Source organism: Carettochelys insculpta, chromosome 11 (assembly GCF_033958435.1).
Source record: "Carettochelys insculpta isolate YL-2023 chromosome 11, ASM3395843v1, whole genome shotgun sequence".
Lineage (NCBI taxonomy): Eukaryota > Metazoa > Chordata > Testudines > Carettochelyidae > Carettochelys > Carettochelys insculpta.
In genome coordinates this window covers 23,142,851-23,168,888 of record NC_134147.1, presented here as the reverse complement: position 1 = coordinate 23,168,888, position 26,038 = coordinate 23,142,851, and the positions used below count along the sequence as shown (strand labels likewise).

At 39.7% G+C, this 26,038-nt stretch overlaps 1 protein-coding gene across 1 annotated transcript in view; it reads right to left on the bottom strand.

Annotated features, from left to right (window-relative positions):
* CACNA2D3 (calcium voltage-gated channel auxiliary subunit alpha2delta 3) overlaps positions 1–26,038 on the bottom strand; it is a 710,484-nt gene that overhangs the window by 41,350 nt on the left and 643,096 nt on the right. Inside the window, exons 30-32 of the mRNA XM_075005060.1 lie at positions 20,122–20,184; positions 16,881–16,951; positions 2,269–2,344 (exon numbers count right to left, since the gene is read on the bottom strand). Coding sequence (XP_074861161.1) covers positions 2,269–2,344; positions 16,881–16,951; positions 20,122–20,184 — 210 coding nt within the window. The remainder of the gene's footprint in view (positions 1–2,268; positions 2,345–16,880; positions 16,952–20,121; positions 20,185–26,038) is intronic.

The following is a 26,038-nucleotide window of genomic DNA, read 5'->3' as shown; positions in this document are numbered from 1 at the left end:
CCGGAGTGGACCTTATCCTTGCACAGGTCCCTCTGTAAGACCAGTTTATTAGTGTGGCTCATGGAGGTATAATTTGAAGTTAGTGGGTGAAATTAAGATAAGGAAAAAGGACGCTGAATGTCATGTAAAACTTCTTTATTATAAGATCCGTTTGGCTATTGAAGAAATAGTCCCATAAGGGAAAGACCAGAAATGCCATCACTGGGGACCTTCAAAACTACTAAATGTACATTAAGGACCAATCCTACATTGACAAAGAGATGGACTGAATTATCTCCAGTCTCTTATCTGTTTCTAACTTCTACTCTTTTAATCCCATGGTGCACACGAATATTCTACAAATTCTGACTGTGCTCCATTTCTTGCTTTGTATAATTATGTCTCTTGAGGAGATGACGTGGTGGAACACTTCATCTATAAGACTTGTGCATATTGTGATACTTGTGTTGGACTTCTACACTATTTAAAATACAAAAAGACGCACATAGTCCTAAACTTTTAAGAGTCTCAAGACCAGCCTTACTTGGGCCTGCAACTGCACATGTAATTCTTAGGTGGGAATATAGCATATATGTGAATAGGAACAGCATGTTTATGCGCAAAATGTACTGTATGGTGCTTAACAGGTGATTAGTATATGCAAAGCACTAGGCCAAATGCACATGAGCTGTTTTTAAAATCCAGCACTAACTTTTCAGCATAAATTTTCCTTACACTTTCTTTACAATCATGATAATTAGATATGAGTCAACCATCAGCAACAAAATAAACTCTAAGTTAAACTTTGCATATTCTTCAAAGTGAAGCTCTTGTAAATCCCCTTTGAGAGTCCAAAAAAGTTAGCTTTGATATAAAATGTTCATCAAGTCACAGTATATATCACAATTTTCCAAGAAAGGACATTCTTCCAATATTTGCAGCATGACCAGAAACAGTAAGTAATAAATATCTCCTGTAGAAGTACCTACTTCAGAGATACAATTTTTGTACGTGAAAGAGGGATAGTATAACTCCACATTCTGGCATGCTGATCCAGATTTAAATGACTTCCTTCACCCTGCCAAAAACTTTTTGATGTTTCCCCATTGTTGTTACTTTGAAGACATTCTTATATCTCTCTTGTAAATCTAATTTAGAACATTTCATATTATTTAGCTGACAGCTTACAAGGTGATCCAAGTGCTATATATTCCCAATATAATAGTGTTTCTAAAGTCATGTCTTTTGTTGGGAATGTTGTAGGCATATGTGTAGAGTAATTCCATAACTTAAGGTATTTTAAAATATAAGAGATCATATAAACACATAAATGAAAATATTATAAAATGCATATGGGTATTCAACAAGCCATAAAAGTTATACCATAATATTTAAATATTTACTAAGCAGTTTCAGTAATTGTGCTGGCAGAACTACCAGGCTTAGCTTGCATAGCTGTACTCAGCTACCTTTAAAATAATTTGGGTAATAACTCTTTCTAGAGTGAATGATATCAGTGTATTGGGCCCTTCAGTTTTGGAATTATTTTTCCTGCTAAATACTAACAAATGTGATTAAAATGATTAGTTTTAACATAAAATAGATAATTCAGCTATTTACATCTAATCTATTGGTCTCCTGTAGCTTAAAAAAATCTAAAAATATTTTGTATTATGAAACCTCCTTAAATTATTAATTGCAGCTCTGATTCTTCAGTGACCAGGGGTCTGCTCAGATGGAGCACATTTGACTTCACTCAGCTTCTCGGAACGCACAGAAGTCTGTACACAGAACTAGAAACACGGTTAAAGTGGTGAATGAAAGTCCACTTCCGAAAAATCAAATCCATTGTTCAGTTTACTGCCAAAGTGTAAAACAAGCCACCCCATAATTAACACCTCCCAAACCTTTTCTAACAAATCACATATTTTAAAATTTCAGATCTTTATTCAAAGCAAATGTTTATAGTTAATTTAGTAAGTTATGAGAGTAGGGGTTCATAATGGGACAAATAACATGCTGTCAGACCCTTAGGATTAGTAGTGTTTGTGGAAAAAGCTACCATACAAAGGTTTGGTCCTACAAGTAATTAATACAGTGAATTTACTGATACAGAACGATTGCTCATATGGGGTGGAATGGTACAGTAAATGTCAGAGATTTAATAGTTCCAGATAGCAATAATAGAATTGCGATAACTTGAAATCAAAATATTACATGATAAATATAGTTGCAACAATTTTCTTGGTGATTTTATGGAAAGGTGCTCATAATGTTAACTATACTTACGTCCAGTAAGCTATGGGCACTGTCGCTACTCTCTTTGTTTGTTCTACACATGGCCTGGTAGTCATAAAGTGTAATTCTACAGACAAGAACAGAAAATTGCTTGACTAGAAGAAGAAAACACACCAGAATAAACTGGTGAAATACAAGAAGGTCTGCCCACAAAAGAAGGCAGCAAAATAAAATTTAAAAAAGGGAGAGGAGGGAGGGCCATTAAAATACATTCCAGACAAGGAGCATAAAGGCAAGAAACACGATAAAATATTGTAAGAATTTTTCTTATTCAGGCCGTGAGACAAAACAACAGAATAGTTGGAAGTAGAGAAAATAGTGAAAGGTACATATATAATGTAGCATATGGTGGGATAAACAATGCAAAGGAAAGAGAACTATATATTCAACATGACGCTTAAATAATTAGCTTTTTGATTCTGGACTGAGATCTTCACATGTAGCCCCCACAAAGGGAAACATGCATATGAGGGGCAATTTGTGCCACAGCATTTGTGTACCCTCAAAACTGAAGACAGACATTGCCAAGCACCTAGACAGCCCATGTATCAATTATCCACACCAGGGGCTATGGCTTGCTAAGATGTGAAAAGTTGAAGCTCACTGTATTATCTATTTTGACATTCTAACCAGCGTGAGTGTAAGTGTGTCACTTTTTAGGAGTGCAAAATATTCATTGTGTATAGTACTTGCTGTAATAAACAACTTACAGGAACCTCCTCATATGCATAGTCAATATGGAGCTCTCTGCCTACTTGTGATATTACCCATCTTGTTAATAACTGAGTGCTCCCAGAAAAATACAGCATTCAGACATGTGGAATTTTGACATCATGAATCCCTTCAAGATTGCATCCACACAATAATGAATCATTTACGCCCATCCACATAGATCACTTTTAATATTTGTGACAAATGAAATACTGATTTTAATCTTCATTTAATGAGTCATTACAAGTATTAATTAACAAAGGTGATTAATATAAATTAAACCTTCATATACTGTTTTCATCATCAGAAATATAACAAAACACAAGTGGATGTGAACAGTTATAAAAACATGAAAGGCGACTGCAGTGTTCTATAACATTTGGTATGCCTCTAAATGAAATGAAAAGCACGACACACTCTGGAATTAAGCCATGGAGGGGATGCCACAGGGGCATGTCAAAGTCAAAGAGCCAGCTACTGACACACTTTTAAGGTCACTCAGAGGCATTCTATACCATATACAGAAAATGATTTCAATCTGAAATGTAAAAATGTTGAAATCCATGTTGTGAGGTAACTACATACAGTTTTGCTAAACTGAATGTGTGTCCATACTGTCACTAAAAGGTTGTGAGTAATCATACAAGTATTAGTTATTAGTTACAGAGCATATTTCTTTCTGACTCAGATAAATTTTGATGAAGTGATTTGGATCCTGAAGCTTCTTCAGCTAAATATTTGGCATGGATCACATTGCTCTCTCATATACTATATCTTATGTCCAGTAAAGAAACAGCAAAGGAGCCAGGGCTGTATTGACCTGGCAGAGGCAGACAGTAGACAAAACGCATAGCTAGAGACCTATACATGGGTATAGGTTAAACACTGACCATATTTGGCAGAATCACGCCCACAGCCAGATCTGTGCACACAGATCTGCCAAGACAAACAGAGCAGTACATGGTGTAAGCTGTGCTGCCCTTATGGCATGCAGACATACACCACTTCTTCCCACTGATGTCAGCATGTGTTAAACACGCAGAGAAGAGCAGTTTACAGGCTTTAATTGTTCTACGCAGAACTGCCGAAGAAGACTATTGGGCCGAAATGCCGCCACTTACCCATGCCTGACAGTCCTTTCTTACAGAGTTCAGTTTTCACTATTTTCATAGTATGTCTGAATATAATGAATAAGAATACTGCAAATGTGATATTTGTGAAGTGCAATCATAACATCAACTGTAAACTTCACCTGCTAGAAAAGATTTGTTAATTTGCAGGTTGCTTTATCCTGCATAGAAGTTTGAATGGAATTATATTAACTATGTATCACTTAAAAATATCTTATAATTCAGACTCCAGTTTTCAATATTGGAAGGCGTCTTTACAGTTTTTATTTGTAGTATCAACACTTGCAAACATTACAATAGTGTAAGTGAAATTTTGAGTGTAATTTCTTTACTGAACTTTAAATGATGAAGATTAATAAAATACTGCAATGTGAATTGAAACAAAAGTAATTTCAAATACAACTTTTAACTGAACAAACATGTTTATGTAGGTTGATTCTTAAGGCTATATCATTTTGCAAATGTTTAGATTGCTCTAATTGGCTACGTCTACATGGTACGCTGCTGCCAGCAGGGTCAAGCAAATGAAGGCACTCAAGAATGCAAATGAGGCATTCATTTACAAATTGTGTGCCTTATTTGCATACTTGCACAATTGCTGTCCCAGCAGAGGTTTCTGTCGCCACAAATCAAGCCTTATAAGATGGGGTTCTGTCGACCAAAACCCAGCTTGTTGTCCCTCATTTTTGTTAAGGATCCTTGGGCTGTTGACAAGAGGGGTTTTGGTTGACAGAATCCTACATACATGGCATGTTTCGTTGTGACAGAAGCCTCTGCTGGGACAGCAATCACACCAGATTATGCAAATGAGGTGTCAATTTGTAAATGAATGCCTCATTTGCATAGCTGAGTGCCCTCATTTGCATGACCCTGCCAGCAGCAGTGCGCTGTGTAGACATAGCTGTTGTTTATAGCATGTCTGTTGAAACATGAAGTTAAATACAATTTTACTTTGGTGAAAGGCAAGAAGTCTGATCTTTAAGGCACATGGAAAGAGTTATAACAGAAAGCCTAAAAATCAGGGTAAATATATATATAGCATAATTGCTATGGCTGGCCTGCAGCTCTACAAACCCATGTGTGCATGACATTGCAATGTGTTTATAGTTTTTTCTAAATATATCAAAGTGTTTCCAGAGAGAAGATTCCAGCTACAGATGGAAAGTATAGGAAAGTTGCTTACAACACAGAGAAAATCTCTCCAGGTGGAAAAAAAAATTAGCCATTCTTAAAGAAAGCTGCATGACAGACACAGCTTTCCCAATAAATGCCTGGAATAAATTCTGCTTTTGTGAAAGATGTATTGATGTTGTTATAGCATGTGCTACTTAACTATTAAATCATAGCATACTGAATAAAATAAGTGTGATGCTAATTTTCAGAGGGTCAGCCTCAGTGCTACTGAAAACCTGCACCTTTTCAAAGACAAGACAAACAACGATATCAAAAAGAGATGAGCATATTGCATAAGCAAAAGGATGACTGCAGACATCCTTACAAGGTCTAATTCTTCACCAGTGGAAGCCAAAGGAAAAATTGCAGGTTACATGAATGGTAACAGGATAGAGTCCATAACTAGGCTGAAATTTGAACACTGTGACATGTTGAAACAATTCAGGACTTTCATTCAATGTCAGTATAAACAGATATTAAAGTTCAATACAAATGGATTCCACAGCATTCACAAATTCAAATTCCAGCTCTCTTTTATTCTTGAAAATGTGTTACAGCTCTAAGACTTCCTGTACGTCAAAATTGTAAAAGACTTCTAGTGCTATTACTTTCAAACACTACCATAATATGAATAGCCAATGTGGTGCTCCAAGATTCTGCAATGCTTCTGTGAAAAGAGGTTATTCTACAGCATTATTTTAATGCTAATGTCATGCTAAGATGTTATAAGATAATTCTTCTCCTTCATATTTAGACAGAAGGTTGCAAAAATAAAGACTTCTAGATTATTTTCCTATCTGAAGTCATTGTGTTGCTCTTTGAAAAGTTTGTGCCTACCTGTATTCTGTTCTCAACTGCTCATAGTTTAAGAACATGGTAAATCCCAGCTTCTCTTCTGATCTAAATTTAAGCCAATCTAGTTATGCCCAACCCAAGTCTGATGTGTTCTTAGCATTTGTAGTTTACTCTGGCCACAAATAACACACCTAAGTCTTCATGACATCACTCAACTCTTAACTGCCCACGTCTCCATAGTTTACTTTGCAGACTTCAGTGACAGTTGCTTTCAAAATCAGATACGTGACAGACACAGACTACACATAAAACTGTAAGTAATGGAAAACCAATTTTCCACAGCTAAACATGCACCTCTATTTCAGATGAGCTTGGGGGACAAATCCATTTTGGTGAAACCCCTTTACAGTCTGTTTCGTGATATAAATTCAAGTACTGGACTTTAAAATGTACTTGAAGTTGAGTAAAAAATCTGGTTCAAGGAAACTAAACATTTAACAATTAACAGGATCCCATCTCTAACCCCTGTTAACTTTCTGTGGTTTGGGGGTATGAAGGCGCCTACCCTCCAAGCTATTCTCCTTTAGGTTTTTGTTGTGCCATGATTTTGTGATTTCCCCTAAAATTCACTGACATGCCCCAAAAAATCACTGGGTAAGCCTGCGTGGGGGCCATGCTTGCCCATACTTTTCCCACAAAGCTTCCTACTGTGAGCTGTATTTCCCTTGTAGGATATAAGCTTCCATTTCTGCATGCATACTAGAGGCAAATGGCTTCTCCTGGTTATTTGTGGGGTCCTCTTAGTTGTTCACAGATCAGCATTTGACTACTCCCCAACTCTATTAGGGCTGCAACCTCTACCCCATTGAACCACACGGGGAATAGACTCTTGTCCAACCCTCCTTCTCTAGCCCAGTGTCTACTGTCCCTGCTTATTCATAGTAGCACTACATGAAGGAGTAGTCACAGCAAATATGACCTGCTGCCAGAACAAAAAGCAAGCCAAGCTGAGGAATTTTTTTCATCCCTGTCTGCACAGGTGTAGTGGGATTCTTGTGGCAGGTCTTTCGTTGGAACTAGTCCCTCCTCTCACCATTTCTTCCCCATGAAAACAGTCTTCCAGGGTGTTGTGGTAGCCATACATTGGCTGGGGGGTGGGAGGAGGACAACACCTGGTATGCAATTCTCCAGTGGCTGTCCCCCCTCAGCAGGCCCAAAAGTCTGTCATCCCTGGTCCACTGAGGTGAGCATCTTTGGTCTCAAGTGGCCCTACTTTGGACTCCTATGGCATCCATGTTTCAGTGTACAACTTGAGCGAGTTCAATAAGATAGGGTGACAGCAAAACAGCCCTGTATTCAGATGGCTATGAAGCTATTGTGATGACCCTCTTGAAACTTACTGAGAAAGCTTTGGAATCATCTTCTGGCCCTGTTTCCGAGTGTCCTACAGGGAAGCTTGTAATTGTGGTGAAGTTCAAAGTACCAGCCTCCATGTGTGACCTTGCTCCTTGGGTTTGTAAAATTGTCATCACCTCTTAAAGCAGGTGTTGTCGCTCTTTTTGATGCTGTGTCACCTGTTTCTGCATAAGCTGTTATCGCAGCTGCTGTTGAGCAGTCGTCTGTGTGAATACCTGGTTCTGATGCCACTGTTGTTGTAGGCTGTCCATCAACTGCTTCAAAAATATGTTAAGGTCCATTTTTCTTTTCTCCTTCCACTTTCTTCTTCCCTTCTGGCTCTTCTTCTAATCAATGTCTTACAGCAGACTCAGCATGAATGCTGTCATTCTCTACCGAGTTGTCAAGGCTGACACTTGATGGAAGCATTACTCAGTGGTTAGGGAGTCAGTTCCTCCTTAGTGCAGAGGCTGGTTGGGAGAGGAACCTCAGCTCTCACTTCTACAGACCTTCATCCAGGGCCCTGGGAGGATTACCAAGTGCCAGACACACAAAAGTGCCTTATGTTTGCCCTCTCTGATCCACTCCCTGCCTTCTAAATTCTAGGCTTTGCCATATGTAGCAGAAGATACTGAAGTAAAGGTATTGATTGCACCTTTAGTCTGTGTGTAGGTCTACCAGGTAGGCTTCCTTCTTCCTAGTAGAGCTTCCGAGACATCCCTCTTTCTGCTGAAGCATGTCTTTTCCCCTGCATTGTCAGCCCATTTCTGAGTGGTATGGCTTCCCTTTAAGCTCCCCCTCTATTTGGAGCATGATCTGCAGGGTGGCTCGGGTTTTTTTCTGGGCCCTGATCTGTCCTTTAACTCCCTCAGAATGCATGCAGAGTTTATACACCCTATCACATCCTACAGTACAGGTTATACTTACTTTCAGCTAGATCTTCAGCATGTGTTTTATTTCTGCTTATCAATGTCAAACAGTCTATTTTACAACTACACTGCAAAGATCTTCAACTAAATAAAAGATAGTCATTTTCTCATCAATTTAAGTTTTTTTGACCTATGCATAATTTATATGAAAGACAAGTTTAACAGGGTTCTGTCTTGTAACTTATGCAAATCCTGATTCTATCAGGAATAAATGCAACGAAAGGAAGCATGGAAATTATCAGAATAGCTTTCTATCAATATTCCTCACAAATTCAACAAACCAAAAAAATTCTGACTGAGAGTTGTTTTTAGCTTAACATATGTGGATTATGAGCAAATGCTAGATTCACCCACCCCCCATGCTCCTTTTAATATCACCTAATCATGATCCCACATGGAATGCATGTATTACATACTAAGAGTCCAAAGGGTCAGTGCACAATTCTATGGTGTTTTACAACAAATTATTTTTCAGCTGTGTGATGAAACATGCACTGCATACTGTAAATAAATGCTCTGAAATTATTACAAGTAGTAGACTGAATGACACAGGTGTACGTTAGGTATTAACGTCAAGCTTGGGAGTTGAAATCCCACCCAGAGAGGCAGTGACTGAATAGATACCATGAGGGCTAATCAGTCACCTATGTGAAATCAATTGGTGGGTCTCAGTCACCTTCTAATGGGCAAATGCCCACTTCCTCAAATACAGTTGGCAAACCTAGCTGGAATTCTCAACAGAAGAGCCAAGATTTAAAGAGCATGGCAAGTGAACGAGCCTCTGATGCACGGCCAGTCTGACTATATAAGTAAACTAGGCAGTTGACCAGGTTACTGGCTTTATGGGACATCAAATTAGATGGAAGTGATTTTCCCTCTATTCAAAAACATAAATTAATATTATCTCTTGTAAGCAAAGGTATCAAATATCATACTTGTAAACAGTGCATCATCGCCATGTCAGAAATTGAGTTACATTATTTATTTCACATTGTGGGGTACAGCTGTATATGTAAATACTGTTAAAATGTGTCACATCATAGGTTCAAAAGAGCACCACTTGGGCTTGCTCCCTCAGGGCAGAGTCTGACAGTTCAGTCATTCTCAGTAGCCCAGTGTTGACCAGTCATACAGTTGAATCAGTGTTGCGCGACATTTATTAAAGGCCAGTCAGTGACCCACAACAACTATTCTGCCATGTTACAAGGAGTGATCCCAAAGATCACAATGAAGAATGAAGAATTTGTATTGTGTTGGAATTGAAAAATTTGGTAAGAGTTTTTAAACAAGATTTTAAAAGGAGAATCACAAGTACTAGTAAAATTAAGGTTGTGTATTTACTGGAGACTACTACTCTTAAAGTAATAGTGAAGCCCTGACTTTCAAACACCTGACTGCTAACGTTAACAAATACCACATAACATATACATTCCTTTCCATTCTAATTGCAATAATGTTCAATAGTATCAGAAATTCTGGTCATCAGTTTATTTTTTAAACAGTTTTTAAGTGAATGTTGAAATGATAAAATAAGTTAAAATTTACCAGATTTACGTTACTATGATGTCATTGTATGGTCAGTAAGTCTCCAGGAAAGGTTTCATTAGGTAGAGAGCTACATGCTCTATTTGTCCCATGGCATTGCAAATTCATAATTCATAATTTTTCTCTCTCCATGGATTATTTACTCCACCTTTAATCATTCTTACCAAACATTTTGATTTGTTTATTTTTAGTTAAATATAAATCATGTTCTACTTACTACCATTGTTCTCTATTTCAATATTTTAGTTGAAACAGTTGCTTAATATTTTTAAGAAAATTAACACCATGGCAAATAAAAAGAAACCATGTGGAGGTCAGTATCACAAAAGGAAAGCTGAGTAGGTAAAAGAACAAGAAAAGCAAAAAGGTTCCTTCCTCAAATATCTTCAATTTTATAATGACCAAGATGAAAGCAATTTATTGCCCAATTTGCAAAAGCACAAAAAGCAAAGTTCTAAATGTTTGATCAAATCAATGGCCCAGTGAAAAATGGTTACAACTCAAAGAGAGACTTTCTTCAGTATCGAGGAATAAAGATTTTCATAGCTTCACAAAAACCAGTTCCTTTGGAAGGAAGACAGTTGCAACTTGAAATGCATCTATTTATAGTGCTGACCAGAAACACTGTGTACTACATAAAATAGTTAAAACACTGTGCACTACTCAAAACAGTTTAAACAGTTAAATGATCAGCTGGGTAGTTTATCCTACACAATAAAATTATGGTAGGATTAAAAGTAGAGAAAGTGGGAAAAATCAATGAAAACATTTAAGTTTTATTTTTACATTGTTCATTTCAAATGCCAAGGAAATAAAGGAAAAGTTTCATTCTAAATTTGTCATTTTTCTCTACACTGTATGTGGGTGTGCAAGACAAAGTCATACTTCACCTAGACTGCTAAAACATTTGGGCCAGCCCAGCTCATGCCTACAGTTGGCCCTACAGGTCACTGGCAGGACAATTTAAGGACAAACAGATTATTATAGTCTCCAGGCCTGTCAATCCCACACCTTTCATCACTCCCAAATTCATTTAAAAATAAAAATAAATTATGCCTTTGACAAAAATAACTTGTCAGCACATGTCTTCAGCTGTGCCTTAGGAGAAGAAGTGAACTAGCTTTTAACTGCTTCTAATTGCCAAGATGCTGCAAAGCATAACATTTATAAAGGCTACAACTCAACATTCATTTCTAGCACGTAGAACAAGGACTCTTTTACATGGCCCAGATGGTTGGAGCCTTACAGTTGGGTAAAGATATTCCCGTATATCTTTATAAACTGTATGAAAGTGGTAGTAAAATTCAGTCAGACCTGAAGTATAAACCATGCTCATATTCAGTTTTGAGCCAGTGAATCAAGGCGGAAAGGCGGAGATCATACCCCAGAATCATGAAAAAGTGACAAGAGCACAGATCAATAAATATAAAACAGTTAGAAGAGGGTGCCTGATTCTGGCAACATCATTAGGTAAGATGTGGAAATTAGTCTGTCTTTAATTCCTAGAGCGTGTGCGCCAATTAGGAATGAAGCCTATTCTGCCAGTCATTTTTCCTAATGAAACAATAACAAAAACCCTTGCCCCTTTCCCCCACTGTGCACTGGACTGCATTAATTTTGTCATATTTTAAGATATACTTTAGGGGTACATGTTGGGTTTGACCCTGCTCAAATTCAATGGGAGATTTTTATTGACTTCTCCAGTAGGAGCAGAAGTAGGCCTTGGGGACTGCACCAATTAAATACATCAGGAAAAAAAAGGACTATTTTTCCTCTGGTCCGAGAAAATAATGTTTGTATTTGTACAGGTGAAAAAAGCTGCACTAAACCCCACTGACTGCCCAATCACCTACAGCACCAGTCTCCTCCAAAGCGTGCACTTAGCTTCATAGAAAAATGCTGATTAAAAGAGGCCATTACTTTTTAAATGGTTTTGAATACCACCAAATCAATCAATCAGTACATCCATTGGAAAGCTAAAGACTAAATTAAAGAGAACAATACTTCCAAATATAACCTTGTAACACGTTCTCTAAAAGGTTCCCAGCACATTTAATTAAAAGTTAATGTCACTGTCAAGGACCTTCCATGTTACAAAATGTCCCGTGTTGAACATGCCTCTTCAGAAGACTTATGTCTGAATGGGAATGAGGCGACCCACTTGTGATCAACTACTAATTCTTTTTCAAGTATGTGGCTCAAAAATGTTTTGATATTTTGTGTGTAGCTTTGCAGAGCTGTCATAATTTTATTGTACATTTAGTAGTATAACCAGGAGGCAAAACGTTTCTAAGGTTTGGGAAACTTTCACTACATTTAATTCATAAGCTGATCAAAAGATAGCGAGAGGGAAAGAGAACAAGAATGGTAAGGGGCTTGGAATGTGACATACTTTAAGAGCACAGGGAGCATACATTATTCACTGGGAAGCACATAAAGAAAGATAAAAGAAGCAGCAGGGGAAGGTAAGCAGCAAGAGGAGCTCTCAGAGCCATAAGAAATTGTTAGAGTGAGCCTGGGAAAGCTGGAATCCAGGTGTCCACCAATTTGGTTTTATATTCTGACAACATGATTAAATATCGAAGTAGAGGTCCTTCTGTGGGGGCCAGAACTGTCAAGAGGAGAGGATACTCCTGGCATATATGCCTTTAAAACTTGCTCACTTCTAGATCCTACTGAAGAAATCCTGGGAGATTTTTGGGAGACTATGCCTTCTGTTTTCTCTGACATTTAAATTCAGTTTATCCCTTTTATAAACTTATTTATTCTCAGATCTCATTTTTGTAGACTGTTATTCTTTTTTAGACTTTCAGACTGTACATTTTTCCTTCAACAAACAAATTATATTTCATACGATTCCCATATAAACTGAGGGGTGTCTCCTGCAAAAGAACTAACTTATTGGGTCTTGTCGCCAATCTTTTTAATTGAGAAGTTTTTCATGATAAAATCATTTCAGTACCTATAAAAGCTGCAACTTTACGGTTTACATCAATTCAGTTCCTTCAGTATGCATATCTTTATTTAACCGATAATGCATTTAAATAGCATTTTATTTACTGAATTGTGTGCGTTATACAGGATGTACAATAGTCAACAATTTGATAAGGAAGGACTTTCTAGTCAACATGCCATGTGACCATGGAGGAATTTCTGTAAGAAACAGGCTACATATTTTCATGAACATAATATTCACAACTAAGAAGATCAAAAGAGCACGCTGCAGTTTAAGAAAAAAAACAACATTTAGTTTCACTTGAAGTTTCACATTAAAATACAACCAACCAACATATAGATGGATGTTCTGAATACCCAGTCACATGATGAAAACAATGTGGACTTTGGGAAATAAGCACCTTTTGCCCAATGCTTCCAGCCTGATCATGAGAAGTACTGTGTGCTCTCTGATGCAACAGATGTCAGTGGAAGCTGAGAGTACTAAAGATGCCACAAGAGGTCGTCTCTTGCCTTTACCAGATTGGGCCTTTAGTGTGATAATTAACATGAATCAGTAATGTGGTGGAATCTCTTTGTACTGACATTCAGGACAGAACTTCAAGAGGAACATTAGAACTCCCATTTCCCAGTGGTTGTCAATAAATGCCTTTTGTGTTTTATGGTGCACGTCCACGCATCATGGAAAACTGCACTCTGCCAGGTAAGCCAATGAGGAGCGCACACGCTCAGATGACAGTTTTTATAGCACACACATCTGCTGGAAAGTGGCAACATATAGGCTGCAAACTGGAAAAGAGGATGGCTCTGGAAATCATCAGAGGAAAAAATTCCAAAGAATATAGTGACAGATTAGAACCTTCTCTCCAATCTGATCTTTACAATAACCATAATAATAGGAAATATACACATAATATTTAAGGTAAGTGCTCTGATGCACTCACACTAGCATCAATGCCCAGAATGAAGAATTCCCTTCCAAGCTCTTACATGCTTCCCCCAACACCCTCAATTTAAAATAAAAATGAAGAAATACATTAAGGTAAAGCAAAATGAAAACAACCTTTAACAAGGATCACATGTCTGATTAATGTTTGTTACAAACCCAGGAAAGGTTCTCATTCCATACTGGTGGGAGGATTCTTTCTTAAAACCATGTATGCTGCAGGGAAAAGTGAATTTACTTTCTGCTGCTCTGCGATATCTGCTGTCCCACAGGAAGAACAGGTGGCTCGCTGAGTGCAATTATCTCCATTTGAGCGCAGCCCTTTTTAAAAATTCATTGGCATCGGCCAGCTTATCCTGTTCAAATCATCCGCTCACTGTATTTAAAATTTGCTTTCAACATGAGGCTCAGCTACTCTTTTAGTGCATTTGATGTTGGCTTCATTCTTTCTAGCTGCCTCATAGCTAAACACAAACCAATTAGCCATTCCAAGTTGGCTATCACTGCCCTCTAGAAGGAGCCTTCACTTCATCTATGTTAATCATGGAGCTCTGCATCACTGAATTTTTGTTTGATCAGCTGTTTGCAATGCCAATATTCTGCTTGGAGGAGAAAAGCAAAGGACTGGAGGTGAAGCATTATTCTTTGTGTTTAGCATCAATTTTTAGCATGGATTAAACAAGGTGGATTACTCTTCTTACTTTTCCCTCCCAGAACCCATTTTGTAAACAGGAATTAGTGCATTTCATAGCAACTGTTAAAAATAGTCACAGTAAACAAATAACCCTTCCTTTGCAAGCAGAATAAAAGTTGCCATCCTCAGAAAACTAGAATTTGAGACTATTCTCTGAGTGCTAGATTGTGTCATTTTGAGATAGCCCTTCATAGTGTATGAGGCATCGCTGCACAACCCAACAGGATCATGGGAACCATACTTCCTCTAAAAACTTTGATCAGGAGGTTGGCCTGAAGCAACTATTGACACACCTCAGCTAGCGTTAAAACAAGCTAGCTTGAGAAAAATAGCAATGACACCACAGCAGCATGGATTGCCACATGCCCAGAATTCTGGATAAGTACTCAAACGGCCACCACCCAGCGTTCCCTCTAATTTTTTCCACCCAGGAGTGGAGTAAACTTTATTATGTGTGCCAATACATATGTGCACGTATACCACCAGTAGAAACACATGCTGGAAGGGGAATAAGAAGTGGGGTTTTACAGGTGGTCAGTTTTGGGGCCAGTTCTGTTCAATATCTTTATCAATGATTCAGATAATGACATAGAGAGTATGCTTATCAAGTTTGCAGATGATACCAAGATGAGAGGAGTTGCAAGTGATTTGGATTATGTCAGCATTTACAATGATCTGAACAAACTGGGAAAATGGTCTGAGGAAAACAGGATGAAGTTCAGTAAGGACAAATGCAAAGAACTGCACTTAGGAAGGAACAATCAGTTTCACACCTACGAAATAGGAAGTGGCTTCCTAGGCAGGAGTACTATAGAAAGGGATATAAGGATCATAGTGGACCACAAGCTGAATATGAGTCAAGAAAACAAAAAGCAGACAAGATTCGAGGATGCATCACCAGGAGTGTTGTGAGCAAGACACAAGAATTCATGCTTCCACCCTACTCAGCTTTGGAGTACTGTGTCCAGTTCTGGGCACCACATTTTAGGACAGATGTGGAGAAACTGGAGAAGGTCCAGAGAAGAGCAACTAAGATGATTAAAGGTCTAGAAAACATGACCTCTGAGAGAAGATTAAAGAAACTGCTTTTACTTAGTTTGGTAAAGAGAAGGTTAAGAGGGGACATGATAGCAGCTTCCAAGTACCTAAAAGGGGGTTACAAGGAAGAGGGAAAAATTATTCTCCTTAGCCTCTGATGATATGACAAGAAGCAATGGGCTTAAATTGCAGCAAGGGAGATTTGGGTTGGATATTAGGAAAAACTTGCTAACTGTCAGGGTGGGTAAGCACTGGAATAAATTGCCTTGGGTGATTGTAGAATATCCATCACTGGAGCTATTTAAGAACAGGTTAGATAAATATCTAACAGGGATGATATAAATGGTGCTTAGTACTGCTGTAAGGTCAGGGTCCTGGACTTGATGACCTCTCAAGGTCCCTTCTAGTTCCAGTATTCTATGAGCTTCCTTGTGCACAAGGGAATCACAAAATCCCACACCCTTTTAAGGGATGCAGCATACTTCTTTCCCTCCCTCTATGCTGCTGGCCAGCTTCACCAGCTGGTAGAGATTGAGAACACTGAACTGTTTCCATCTATGAACTCATCCCATTCTGCTTCATTTACAGAATAGCTTCCCACAGGGTACGAGTTAGGGAGTCCTATATGAAAGGACTACAGTTCTTCCCGTTTCTTATAAGGGGCATACAAGGGAGAAGGGATGGAGGGAAGCTACTTAGAACTGTGTGAACACCAGGCAGAATCTAGGACCAACTCAGGGATGACACGAGATTAACATGTCCTTGAAAAATTCTACTTGCCCACTTCCCTGGAGTAATTTATTTTGACCCAGGCCTGGCCTTGTTCTTTTCATGACAATTTTGCAAGGCTGAGATGGTAAATGTGAGTGAAAATAAATCAGTGAGATGTAACTATTTCTCTTTTGTCTTCTCTAGTTTGTCTTTTGTAAAGAGCAGAATCTCCAGATTTCTACCGGTTAAATTTTTTTGCTATTTCTTGTGTGACTTCCTTTTGAAATCTTTAGCTGCAGTGTAATACATAGTGCTTAATTCTTCTCCCACTGAAGTCAGTGGGAACAGGATTGGACTCAGTCATCAGTATCATATGCCAATAAGTTACACTGTGTTAGCAGGAGACTTGTAACAGTCCATGCAAGTGCCATGAAATTACACTAAGATCACCTGGAACAAGAACACAAGCAGAATCCAGCCACTCAGTCAACTTTGGGCTTGTTTTATTTGACCTTAGTTTCATTTTACTTTATTTATACAAACTTTTTTTTTTAAGGGAGAGAGGGTTGTAAAATTCTTACCTTTTAAAGGAACCCATTGTTAGTAACTTGTTCATCACAGCCCCCTCGATCTCACCAAAAAAGTTCCCAGTCTGAAGGGGAAAAACATAAATGACCAGAAGTGGAGATACATGCAAAACAAGAGTGGATACAATTTCAACTGTCATATCCTGGGATCTGACAAGAGTGGCTCTGACAGTTACATAGATAGATTTTTAGGGCTACTGCTACGTAAAAATTGAAAAAGACTTAACAGTCATGACAAGTTATGGGGATTACAGAGTAAACCCCTGAGTAGATGGGAGAGTTTATATAATAGACTGAGGTACATTATATAACATTTAATGTCAGAAATAAAACCCACCCAAATCTCAAGCCTGTAAAGAAAACGCAACTAATCTGATCACAAACCCCTGTGATTAAAATGCTACTCCATAAAGATATAAACTGGTTTTGAAAGGATTTCCTAAATGGCCATAAAAAGCATTGTTTATAATTCCTGCATGTCCTGTTTATGGAGCTGGAACATTACATTTCACAAATCCTATAAATTTTCACCCCATTCAGAGTCATTTCCTGCTTAAAACCACTCATCCTGATGAATGATCCATTTTGCCTTTGTTCTGTAAATGAAAAAGATGTGGAATAATGAAGACAAATCTCTGATGAAAAACAAACATTCCTATTATGAATTTGATATATAATCTGGAAGAGATTCCTTTATCCATTAGGCCTAGGCCCAACAGCTAGTCAAATGGAACAATAAAGATCCATGCATGTACAGGACAGTGTTCTTTCCAGTGTGTGGATGGCATTTTTGTTTCAGGGTCTCAGTTCACAGAAGGCTTGGGCATGATCTTTGCATTGTTTAAGGAGAAAATCCCAGACCTGGGAAGAGGTGGGGAAAGGTCACGAATAACTAAACCCTAGTTTTCATTACAAGTAACTTACTTGACCTCAACTACACATCTGGGAGTTTGCAGACAGAAAAGTTACAGATCTAGCCAAGAGGCATTCCTCTGTCTAAAGAGCATGCATTGCGTTTTTCACTGAAGGGAAACCTGGGACATTTTTCGAAATGTGTCGGCATGTAACCCTGACAGGGGCAAGAAGAACATTTTTATTTTATGCACCAGTTTCAATAACACTAGCTGCTAGATGAAGAAGAATTATCCTAAGTGTAAGACAGGAAATCAGAAAGCACCAAAAAAAGCCCAGACCAGGCAAGGCTGGTAAATATTACATAGTAACAAATCTTATTTATCAAGTCATGTGGCAGTTGCATTCAGGTCCTTGAAGTACAGCTCTCACTCAAAATACTTTATGTACATTTTTAAACATTTACTTTATCCTCAGAAATTAGTTTATGGATTTTTAAAAACAGATGAACAGCTTAATTTACATCAAGTAGGCCTACAGTCAGGAAGGTCTGCTGGTAGCAGAAGGTGCCAGAGTGCACCAAGAAGCTCTAGTTGGTCCCCTCAATTGTTGCAGCAAAGCCCTACTCCTGCGCAGCAAGCGCTCTTTGTTTTTGTGGGCTCTGTTCACCCCATAGCATCATTTGCTTAGTTTTTCAGTTCACATGCAGAAACTTCCAGCTCAGGATCTACTGGGTCTTCCTCCTGCTCTGCCAATGTTTCATTGCTCCTAGATCCTGCTGTAGGTGAATCTCTCTGGTGTCACTTAACAGAGGATATCTACAGCTTCACTACGCTGAGAATGAACAAGTTGAGCAGTACTCAGTCATCTGTGGCAGAAATACCCATCTTTGCATCCTGAAAGCGGTTCTTCTGAGGACACTGCAAAACTGCCCACAGCCCTGGATCCCACATACTGACTGTGCCTCACCTCAGTACCATTCTAGCCTTTTTAGTATCTGGTAGAGTGACAGGACTATGGACCCTAACTGTCTTGTTCATTACACCCATTCCCAGCACTGAACATCCACCTTGCCTTCTTTGTGCTGAATAGCCAAACCCAGTTACTACTTCTGTGCCCTTGATACTGCTGTGAGAGTGCCTGCTTGGGAGGCAATCAGAGTAAGTTTTCAGGCAGAGCTGGATGGAAGGTTTCCAAACATTTTTCCAAGGGAAAACTCTAATTCATCACAAATGATAAAATTCACAGAAACATGCTGATTTAGATGGATTCAATATAACACAGCCAGGTCAGCCAGGCTAATATTCCATGGACACCTGGCTAATTTCCTGCTATCTAATCTGGCTGGCTCCTTGTCAGTCCTCCTGAATGGCTGCCTCAGAACTGGAACCACAGGGGATCCAGACTGCTAGGACAGCTGGCTTTTCACAGGTTGGTGAGTCTCCTAGCACAGGTATGTGGATGCCTTGAGGTCTCCAGCTCTAAGGCAGTCACCATAAAGAGGCTGCTACACTAGTGGCTGCTGACTGAATTAACATGATTACTGTCAGTTTCATTGATGCCCACTCTTGAATAGCAGATATGTAACTGACCAGTATGGTCAGCCAAAATATGATTTTTTTTAGGGGACGGAGGAGGGAGAAGGGTCAGACTGAGGGAAGATATCTCTGAAAGAGTTTAAGGTTCTACATCCCAGCTAATCTATCTAACCATATCAAACTTAGCTCAGCTCAGATCACCACTCCACAGAGTAGCCTATATTGAACATTTTTGCTCCATGTGGTACGTGCTGCGAAACTCCCCCAAAAAGTTGACGTGGGGTGTCTCCTGAAGGGCTGCAGAGTTAGGCCATTAGTGTTACATTTTCCAATCAGCTGTCCATGGTCACAACAATCTAATAGCGTAACCTCTGGAATAATACTGATTTTACCCCAGTCCTCTTTATTGTGGTGCTGAACGCATGGTTTAACTCTTGTACCTTTAACGATAGTACTCTGGTTCAGAAATCAGAAACGCTAAAACCAACAGATTTATAGTAGAGAATTTCACAATTACAAGTGTGAAAGTAGGACCCTCCTAAACAAGGGAAAATCTCCATGTGGAATCATCTTCCTCAGGTAAAAATTGTTCCAGGGGAACAGACAGAGATTTATAATTTAAACTTCATAAGTTGAAAGCAGACCCACCACACTGTGAACCTAGTATTTTTTGATGTCCTCTGGGAGTCAAGTTATATTTTTAATCTCATGCTACTCATTCCTTAAATTTGAATCCTTATCTTAATGCTTCAACTCCGACACTATGTTTACCAAACAAAATCAAACAAACTAAACTTTTTCTAAACACATGATATGGGGCGGGTTAAGAAAAGCCTGCCACTTACCTGTCTGTAGTCTTCAGACACTAAAATAAATCCATTGTTATCTATGAGGTAGCAGTTAATAGTCTACAAAACAATAAAGGCAGAATTTCAAGTCTTGTTTTTAAAGCATGTCACTGATTTTATTAAGTAATGTATTTAAATCTCAAGCACATCTAAACAGATAAACATTTGGGCCTATGTGATTGTGAATGATCAAAGAAATTGTAAGTGAAACAACTTGCAGTTGAGAGGAATGATTAAGGTATCTTACATATTTACTTTCCACACAAATGCCCAAAATCAAGAGTTCATAGAACAGAATTGAACAATATGAGTAAATTCTACATTTTTAGAATATATTTTCAAAATATTTCCCTGTGACAAAGAACACAAAGGCTTATAGCCCTGGTTCTCCTCATGGCTTGTGTGCTATTTAGAGAGCAACATCAACACAATGTCATTACCCTAATGATGTATTAATGAAAACATAGCGGCAGATTGGAGGACGGACAGGGGACCAGGAATATTTTTTTTAATTTGTCCTTAGAATAAGAGTGGGTAAAGGCTTCTGTAAAAGAGGCCCCATAGGTCTCCTAAAGGCTTTCAAACTGTGTTTTTAATTGGGACCTGGACTCAGTGGTAGGAATGTTAGCTTTAGGTAGGTCATATTTACAAAGTACATAAAGCAAGGCAAACTCAAATCAGTGTTATCCCCACACAATTTTAACTTCAAGTGAATGACCTGATACAGGCTAAATTTTAATTACTGCTCTGCAGAATTTAAATTCAAGGTTTCATTTGGTATAACTCAGCTTCTTTTTATTATCACTTCAGGTACTTACCTCAACACTATATTTGTAATGTATATCTTTATTCTAGACCTAACGCAGCAAAATATTGTTCCTTACACTGTGAAATTTACCTAAAAAGATCAAGATCACCCCCAACATACTAAATTTCATGGATTAGCTCTTAATCCAGAATCGTCCTTTCTTACCACAAATAGGTCAGATGCAGCTAAGAATAGAAGGAGTTCAGTGGTCGACAGCAGCAACCCAAAAAAATTGTCCTGCAACTGGCAATTGAAAACAACTAAATACAGAGCCTGAGCCTGCATGCCTGTCTTCAGTAAGAGTTTTGCCCAAGTAAGGACTACATGGTCAGGTCCACACTGTCTTCACAACAGTCTGCCATGGACATTGGTTTTGGAGCTGTTAAATTACTACAGACAAAGCAGCCCTGATCCAGGACAATAAGGAAGGGAAAGTTCACTAAGTAATAATATGTACACACTACATTTGGAGGGTAAGTTCAGATAACCAAATGTTTAGATGTATATTTAAAGGTTATCTAAATTGCTTTAGCTTTCTGGTCCAAACTGGAAATATTGTGACAATACTGTGCTCTCTTTCAAGTTGAATTTTGATACTTTGGATCCTGGTCAAATCCTGGCAGTGAAGAGCCCCTCCTGAAAACCCAATTTTCCAGAAATATCCGTTTCCAGTTCTTTTCTACAATGGGCCAAAATTTGGTGGGGCTGTTACTCCAATAAGTTTTGCTTATCTACAAAACAGATTGGGTGTTTGCTCTAATGATGAAACAGGAACTGATATGGAACCTCTTGAAGCTATTCACCCTTTCCTAATCACCCAAAGCAAGGAATGGGAAGCCAGCCTGGCAGGTGCTGCAGATCTAGCTGTTGTCCTGCTTGGTAGGTCAGGACTTGTTAAATTGCTGTAACTCATGGACAGTTGCAAGTGTGAATAAAAGGATAAGACTCCTATTAACTTTAATTGAGGCTAACACAAGACAACCTGGAGAACCTTCGAGAATCCCACCCTAACACCTCTGATCTAATCATCAAGGGAGCGTGGCACTGAAACATGCTGCCTCCGCACCTCAATGGCTGGGGGAAGTTGATTAGGCTGATGGTGAAGATGGATAGCCCTATCAACAAAAGAAGGAAATGCTTGTTGGGGGACATTGAGTATCTATCTCCTCCTCTGCTTGTAATCTTTGGCACCCATTGGCCAGTTGGGGTGCAGAGGTGCTGATAAGCCTGCCTCTCCCAACTCCAGGAATTTAACCTGGAACACGAACCAGGTGGAGCCTCTTGGGGCTTCATTCCAGCAGTGTTATATACTGATGCAGCAGTAGAAGCAGTAAGAAAGCAAAGGAAGACAATGGGCATTCAAAGCATATTAGGACTTGCAGACAACCTACAAAGCACTGGATCCACAAGAAAGCAGATAGGGAGAGGGTTTACATCTTGGATTTTATTTATTCCTTGGGCCCACCTAACTATTCAATGGGAAACAAGCCTGCATGTGCAGAAGTGCACTTGCCCTTCTTTCACTTGGGCTGTGTCTACACTAGCAATGAACTTTCAAACAAATTTTGAAGTTAGGGCTTACTTCGAAGTTAAGTACAGAAGATTTACACACATTATGCATTACTTTGAAATAGCAATTGAAGTAAGGGGGGCCAACTTCGAAGTCCTTATTCCATTCCCAGGACAGGAAATAGAGCCCGAGGTAAATTTGAAAAAGGATGTGTGTAGATGCTCTGCATTCTGCTACTTTGAAGTAGCGGGGTCTGCTATGGCGGCAGTCCGCAGGAGCCCAGAGATGCTCTGGCCAGCCCAGATGGCGCTCTATGGTCCCCACCGGCTGCATGTGAAGACGTAGCTACTCAGAAACCCCAGGCAGGAAGCTGAGAGCGTGCTACAAGCAGAGGGAGCATGACCTCCCTGCTGCACGACTGCTCCATGATGACACCGTGCTGAGAGACACCCCCAGCCAGACTGAAAACTCTGACCCAGGCTCTGGCTACCCACCTTGCCCAACCTCCTGCTCCCTTGCCAGCCCACCCTGCAACACCTTCCATAGCACCCCAGCCCCCCCCACTGCTGCTCCCAGGGTGGCTTCCGACCATGGGGCACTGTTCCTACCCATTCTCCCACCTGTCACTCTCCTGGCGAGCAGACCCTTCTCTCCCCACAGGCTCCCCCCGTCCTTTCCATGGCTCCCACCAACTCTGAGGCCTCCGTACCTGCTCCAGTGCAACTACCTTCATCCAACACAAGGCGGTCCCACCAGTTGGTGCTGGTGGAAAAGCCCCAGAGTTGCCAGATCACCAGGGTGGGGCGCAATCACTGCCCCTGACAGAGGGCCTGCAGGAGGGAGCCTATGAGGCTGGCTCTGCAGTGCTGCTGGAGGATGGCTACCAGCAGCACTGCCAGCAGGCTGGCCATGGCCTGGAGGAAATCCCCCATGGGGAGATTCTGAGGACTCTGAGGATCCATAAAGGTGTCCACAGTGGCTCAGTTCTGTGCTGAGGGTGTGCCGTGCTGTGTACAGCATGGCAGCCCTGAGCATGTGCAGAGTGTGTGTGCTGGGAGGGGCCCTTTAAAGAAGTGGCTGGCTGCAGGCCCCAGGAGGGCTTGTTAGCCATACAACTGTCGTCTGCACCATTTCCTGGCCTCTTACTTCAAAATACAAGCTATGGATGCGTAGATGTTTCCTTTCGAAGTGCTGGGCCGCTACTTTGACGTAGCGGACAGTGAATTCGATCCACTTTTGCATGTGTGGACATGCATTTTCTAAGTTCGTTACTTCGAACTAAGCTCCTTTGAACTTATGGTGTAGTGTAGACGTGGCACTGTTGTAAATGAAAATAGCCTTCTCCATATAGCTGGCAATCCAAGAAAGATTTTGTTAATTAAATACAGCACTGGCAAAGGACAGTTGGAGGCATGTAACTGGTTGAGTGCATCAACAAGACATTCTTAAACATTTCTTAAACAATTCAAGTTCAATGAACTTCAGACTTTCAAGAGAACATCCCTTATGCAGACAGCCCATAGATTTACAAAAGAGAGCAGCTCTGATAACCAGAATAAACTTGGAAGGAATGTGGGCTGAGGTCTGAGAATGTATCTGACCTCCCACCTAAGATTCCATTACTTTCGAGTGGGTTCATGGTCTGAGAATTTTGCACAGCTCCTGCATACAATACTATTAACCACCATGGACTATAATTATGGATTAATACACACCACAACTCATAACACTCATGAAAATTACAGACTAATAAATTCCTTGTCCCCCGCAAAGAAACTGAAATTTTTGATTAACTGCATGAGTGGCATGTCATCACTATTCAGTGCCATTAAAAGCAAGGTACAAAACTCACCAACTTGCTCATCTTATGCCTACTGAGCAATAAGGTTTGCCATAAAAATCTTCCTCTGCTCTTAGCTGGGTTTTAGCTGCTGCTTACCAATAAGTAAAACTGTTTAACAGATGTTTGCCTGCCATTGAGGGAAGGAGACTGAGGGGCACAGATACAGTCTGTAACTTCTGATATTTGATAGGATATAAAAAAAAGGAAATTTTTGCTTTTTTGCAGATCTGCTCCCTTTCTCCAGTATAGCAACTGATGGTATATTTTATGGTGTATTTAAAGACCTGATTTGACAAAAAAGTTACACATAATCACTGCTGTTTTATATAAGAAAATATGTATCATTACTATTCAGTCATTAGGACAGCTACAGAGAAAGGAATCACTTTCACCCATGCTGGATTTTACGGTGTCTCATGGCTTGAGCTAAATGGTAAGGAGATTCCACATAGCACTTCAACTCTGCCCAGATCACCTGAGATTGTATTCTGTTCAGCAAGCTGATTACATGTAACTGGGAATCCAATGATATGAATACTTAAAGGCTGTTGGATGGGTAAAGCTCATCTATTAAGTCCACAGCAGGCAGCAACAAAAGTAACTTTAGTGGAGCAAGATTAGGAAATGTCAAATTAATAATTCTGCAGAGATCATGTTTTGTATTGGGAGCCACATCACATTTTAGGGAAAGAGGCTGTGACCTCACTGAGCCCTAATTAAGATGGAATGAAATGCAAATGACAGAATAGAAGATGGCTTTCTTAGCATAAAATCAAGCATTTTGGGGAGAGGGTGTAATTTTTAAATTGGTAGTTGAAAAGAACAACCTTTTTAAAAGCTTAAAAATAGAAAGGGAGGATGCATGCTTCAAAGGAAGGAGATATAGGTCTCTAAAGAGAGAGACTAAAAAGGCACATTAGCATCTATCCAGATTGCAAGGGCACAGTATAATCACTAGCCTTTTCACATTTGATTGCCAGAGTAATAGCAGTGACTACTTGTATTAGCAGCTATTTAATGGGAGGGGGACATGGACGAAGTTCAGAGATTTGGCTGACTGCTAATACTTATTTTTCTTTAGTGCTGCCTCGTAAGCCTCTGCGGTCTAGTGAATTCACTATTTAATGGAGCTAGTGGGAAGATTTTCGACGAAATGAAATTTCATCAAAACATGTTTAGTAAAAGTTTAAATGTTTTGCAGAGATGTATGGATAGCAGTGAAGTAGTCAGATGAAAAAGTCGAGGGGGGAGAGATTCTCTCAGGCTACATCTGCACTATGAGATAAATTTGATTTTATTAAAATTGATTTTTAATGCTGTTTTTATAAATTCGAATTTGAGTGTCCTCACCTCCTCACAAAGTCCCAACAAAGTACTAAATTGCCAAACATGGACTGTTGCAGCAGTGCACTGGGGGGAAACTTATCCCATAGTTCCCTCAGCTCCGTAGCATTCTGGGGTTTTTGATGGTGCAGGATGGGGAAAAAGTGCCACGCAAGTGGTTGGGGTATGTGATGTCATCTTACCACATTGCATTGCCCTTATTCCTCTCCATGGAAAGCAAATGGACATTTTTTCAGAAGGAGACTTCCCCCCAGCGACAGCCAGCTCCCAGAATCTTTGCTGTGAGGTGGAGACTCCCTTTGCCAGCGACAGCCAGCCCCTGCAATCTTTGTTGCTGGGGGACGGGGGCGGGAGAGGGGAGACTTCCCTCCAGTGACAGCCAGCCCCCTGAAAATCTTTGCCACACCGT